The sequence below is a fragment of the Kryptolebias marmoratus genome, linkage group LG10, assembly GCF_001649575.2.
Source record: "Kryptolebias marmoratus isolate JLee-2015 linkage group LG10, ASM164957v2, whole genome shotgun sequence".
NCBI lineage: Eukaryota > Metazoa > Chordata > Actinopteri > Cyprinodontiformes > Rivulidae > Kryptolebias > Kryptolebias marmoratus.
Window position 1 is genome coordinate 22550780 of NC_051439.1, and position 4550 is coordinate 22555329.

At 48.1% G+C, this 4550-nt stretch overlaps 2 protein-coding genes across 2 annotated transcripts in view; both read left to right on the forward strand.

Annotated features, from left to right (window-relative positions):
* The first annotated feature begins 235 nt into the window (after positions 1 to 235).
* Positions 236 to 2994, forward strand: LOC108248706 (TNF receptor-associated factor 3). The gene is made up of 4 exons (XM_017437653.3): positions 236 to 503; positions 580 to 923; positions 1080 to 1271; positions 2063 to 2994. Exons 1-4 carry the CDS (start codon positions 335 to 337, stop codon positions 2096 to 2098), a joined length of 741 nt encoding a protein of 246 aa, XP_017293142.1. The 5' UTR covers positions 236 to 334; the 3' UTR covers positions 2099 to 2994.
* An 826-nt stretch (positions 2995 to 3820) lies between these two features.
* The window catches only part of lg10h5orf63 (linkage group 10 C5orf63 homolog), a 3566-nt gene continuing 2836 nt past the window's right edge, over positions 3821 to 4550 (forward strand). The window contains exon 1 of the mRNA XM_017437682.3: positions 3821 to 3978. The gene's annotated coding sequence lies outside the window, so the exon portion shown is untranslated. The remainder of the gene's footprint in view (positions 3979 to 4550) is intronic.

Genomic DNA, 4550 nt, shown 5'->3' on the forward strand with positions numbered 1-4550 from the left:
CCGAGTGTGAGAGTCCGAGTGTGAGTCCGGGTGTGTGAGTCCAGGTGTGTGAGTCCGAGTGTGAGAGTCCGAATGTGTGAGTCCGAGTGTGTGAGTCCGAGTGTGAGTCCGAGTGTAAGTCCGGGTGTGTGAGTCCAGGTGTGTGAGTCCAGGTGTGTGAGTCCGAGTGTGAGAGTCCGAGTGTGAGAGTCCGAGTGTGTGAGTCCGAGTGTGAGTCCGAGTGTGAGTCCGAGTGTGAGTCCGAGTGTAAGTCCGGGTGTGTGAGTCCAGGTGTGTGAGTCCAGGTGTGTGAGTCCAGGTGTGAGTCCCTCTCTCTGTGTTTCCACAGAAACTGATGAGCTCACATTCAGAGAAGCTGCTGGAGTTGGAGCTGGAGCTGCGTTCTCTCCGTCTCCTTCGAGACGAGGTGGAGAACCTGCGGGGAACTCTGGAGAACGTCCGGACTCGGCTCGGTTCTCTGGAACAAGGGGGGCGGTGCGGCAGTGGGTCGACTCACACTCTGGGTCAGTTCAGCCAGAAACACGGGAGTAAAAATAAAAACAATCCCGTCTGACGGACGAATGTCTCGACTCTTTGCAGCGTCTCTGGAGACTCAGCTGAATCGACACGACGACATGCTGAGCGTCCACGAGATCCGGCTGGCCGACATGGACCTGCGCTTCCAGGTGCTGGAGACGGCGAGCTACAACGGGACTCTAATCTGGAAGATCCGGGATTACAAGAGGCGGAAACAGGAGGCGGTGGCGGGAAAGACTCTGTCTCTTTACTCCCAGCCGTTCTACACGGGATACTTTGGGTACAAGATGTGCGCTCGGGTTTATTTAAACGGGGACGGAATGGGGAAGGGGACGCACCTGTCTCTGTTCTTCGTGGTGATGAGAGGAGAGTACGACGCTCTGCTGCCGTGGCCTTTCAAACAAAAGGTACCATCTGCTTTTATTATTTTTTTAGTGAGGCTTTCAGAAAGTCGTACGAGCTAATGCAGATTAAACCGTTTAAAGTGCTCTTGGGTGCCCCCTGCTGGCCTGGAGACCCAAACCTTTACTTTGCGACCCTGACCCGGTCTGTGTGTCCCTCAGGTGACTCTGATGCTGATGGACCAGGGTCCCTCCAGGAAGCACCTCGGCGACGCCTTCAAGCCCGACCCGAACAGCAGCAGCTTCCGGCGGCCCGTGGCCGAGATGAACATCGCCTCCGGCTGTCCTCTGTTCGTGTCTCAGAGCGTCCTGGAGACGGGCAGCTACATCAAAGACGACACCATCTTCATCAAGGTGGGAGGGCCGTCTCCGTCCTTTCTTCTGCAAAATAAAACGAATCCGGAGCTCTGAAATGTTCTAAAGCTGCGGGCAGACGTGTCTCCTGGTTCCTCTTCCAGTTTCTGTAAAACTAGAGTTTAGCCTTTACCTCTGATTGGTGCCATGGCAGCACCTGTTCCCACCCACCTCTGAATCTTTAAATAAAGATTTAAATAAAAGTTCTTCACTTTATTCTAACGTCAACTTTAACTCGAAAGGGAACAGAGCACCCACGCTTTTATTTAGAGTTTCCCATAGAACTTTGAAATATCTCCTGAATCACTGGAGCTTCCTCTACGACTCATTGGTCAACCCGATTCAAAATGGCCGCCACAGCTAACGTGACAAACACGGAAATGTCTGCTGTCGGTCTGTCGGTCGATTTTTAAAACTTTTCATCCAACATTTGTTGAGCTGGAAGCTGACAGAGACCTCCAGCTTTGACGCTGAAGCTAAGATCTTTGTTTAAAATTCAAAATGGCTGCCACAGCTTCAGAGATATAGTTTGGTCATGCTACTTCCTGTTAGCAGAATATCTCTGGATCCGTTTGACAGATTTAGTTGAAACTCTCAGAAAGTAATCGCTCGGGTTCGGCTTCTTCTATTAGTAGTTTGATTCGCATATTTTCAAAATAAAAGCTGACTTTAATGTTTATCTTAACAAAAGCTACAAAGAGCCACGTGTGGCCCGAGAGCCGGCGGTTGCAGACCCCTGCTCTGGGGTCACGTTAGGACAACCGGCTGATGAATGTCATCTTGATTGGCAGGTCACAGTGGACACGTCGGACCTCCCCGACCCGTGACAGTTCTCCTCCTCCGCTTCGAGATACTTTCATCGGTGCCAGATCGGCGCAGGATCGGTGACGACGGAGTCTGGCTGGGCGGACGGGAGGCAGCCAATCAGAGGCCGGAGGGGGCGTGTCCTGTTCTGCTCACGGAACCGTGCGTCTGTCCGGCTGTGTGTGAACGGGTCGCAGCAGAACCAGCAGCCGGCCACGCTTCTTATTTATTGCGCTTACTGAAGCTTGCTGGGAAATGACAAAGAAAAACGGAGGCAGAACCAGAACCAGAAGGTGACCAGAACAAAGCGGTCAAACTCAGAACTATATCTACTAAACAATTAAACCCATTCATACTAACTGGTTTCGGACCGGCTGATGTCACACCTATGCACACTAGTTTTTTATTTTAGTTACTAGCCTGGCTAGTTACTGACACACTAACCAGTTTCAGTCAGACTAGTTAGTCCCAGAGTGGAGCCTGACTAGTCCCCCTAACCAGTTTTATTCTTAGAGAACCGGTTTTGTTCCAGTGTTTGAGATTTTTCAGGGTAGTTGGGTTTAACCAGCTCCTCCTTCGACCCGGTTCCTGGGTTTAACTAGTTGTGTAAACTTCCTCACGAGGAGAGAACAGAACCTTTGAGCAGTTCTTACAGAACCGCAGCAGCGGGCGTCCATCTGGACCGGAGAGACGGGCTGGAACCGGAAGGTCCAGAGTAACAGAACTCATCAGAACCACAAGTCGAACGAACCCGAAGAAATGAAGTGAATATAAACGACTCCAGTCGGGTTTTAGAAACGGGCCTCCGAACCGGACCGGGTTTTTCAGAACAGACGGGATTTGTCCAACTTTTTGTTTTGATTCATTTGCACAACTTAAATGTTTGTTGAAGTGTAAAAATAAACAAAATCTAAAATCATCAGCTGTTTTCCCTCCTTTTTGAACTACAACAAGGAGTCTCCAGAAGAAGGGTGACGATGTAATCGACTGTTTCTGTCTGTTAGCAAAATATCTCATCTGCTACTGGATGGACTTTAATGAAACTGAGTCATAACTCAGTTATCTTCACAGATACTGAGCTCAGATTTGGCGTGGTAGTAGCTGAGAGTCATCCTCAGCAGACTCTGAGGGCGAAGAGCTGGTGATGTGCTCTGTAGCAAGAAATACGAGCAAAATAGTTTAAAAACTAAGGCGTTATTCTTTCACTTCTCACTGTTTTACTCTAAAGTAAAGAGGGGCGGACCACTTTATTCAAAATGGTGGCCACTGCTTTAGGATGTGGTCACCCAAAGTCACGTCCATGTTTGTTTTTTACCAAATTATAGAAATGTGTGAAGAAGGAAAATGCTTCAAACAGTTAATTGATTGAGATGGTGAAGTCTAAAATAAAATCACATAATTTTGCAGTAACACCTGTTGGGAAGCAGGAGCAAACCTTTGGTATACTGCGAGGAGTTTCACCTCCGGACAGGTGGAGGAGGCTGGTGCCGGTCCGACAGGTGGTGGTTCTGTTGAAGGTTTGTCTCTCAGGTTCTCCTCTGCAGAACGTTACCTGCAGTCATTTAATTTCCACCAGGAGCTAAACTAACCACATCCACCAAACCTTCTGGTCCCTCAGAAGCTGAAAAGACCCTAATATTAATTTTAAATTAGTGTAATTAATTTAAATGAGAGACTCAGAAAACAAGCACCTTTTATTCTTTTATTTCGCCTTTAATTCAAACGGCTGCAGTACCGCTGCTGGACGGCAGGGGACAGCGTCGCGCCGAACCGGCGCTCTTCCGCCGCGGAAGGAATAACAGAAGAAAAACGTTTTTTTTTATTTATTTTCAACAGTTTTCAGCCTCGGAGTCAAATTGAGGAGTCGGAGGCAGCTTTCCTTTCTAACTTCTCGGCGGACTCGGTGAGTTATTCTTCGTGTGTTTGTGTCGAACCGGGTCTGTTCCGAATCCCCGCGGGTCAGCCGGCGGCCTGCTTTCACAGCTGGGAGCTATTAACTCACAGCCCGCTGATAGGCAAGAAAATTAAAGTTTTTAACAAACAGGACGAGGAATTACAGATAAAACACGTTTTTACAAAATCAGAGGCTTTAAAAAGTTTAAAACATTTTGAGTTTTTTTCTTTATTTTAAAAACTTTTATCGCCTCTGATGAGTTCAGGAGGGTTCAGCCCGAAAAAATCCCCCTAAACTTCATTATTTTAAGGAACAAAATGCCGACATTCACCTGTATGAGACACGTAGAGACCCGAGATCAAAGGAAACGCTGAAGCCGGTCACCATGGTAACCGCACACCTGCGTCTGAGGCAGACAGAAACACAAACTGGAAAGTGAGCCTCAAACAAACATGTTAATGTTTAATTTATAAATGTGTGAGTGAAGAGAGTTTGTTTCTAAAAGTTTAAGACTGTTTAGAGCACCAACAGGACCGGGTTTAGAGCTCCAACAGGACCGGGTTTAGAGCTCCAACAGGACC

Coding starts and splice junctions, on each gene's coding strand:
- LOC108248706 (XM_017437653.3), top strand. CDS start 335: ATGAGCTCACATTCAGAGAAGCTGCTGGAGTTGGAGCTGGAGCTGCGT. Junction 504..579: donor TGGGTCGACTCACACTCTGG/GTCAGTTCAGCC, acceptor GACTCTTTGCAG/CGTCTCTGGAGACTCAGCTG. Junction 1,272..2,062: donor ACGACACCATCTTCATCAAG/GTGGGAGGGCCG, acceptor CTTGATTGGCAG/GTCACAGTGGACACGTCGGA.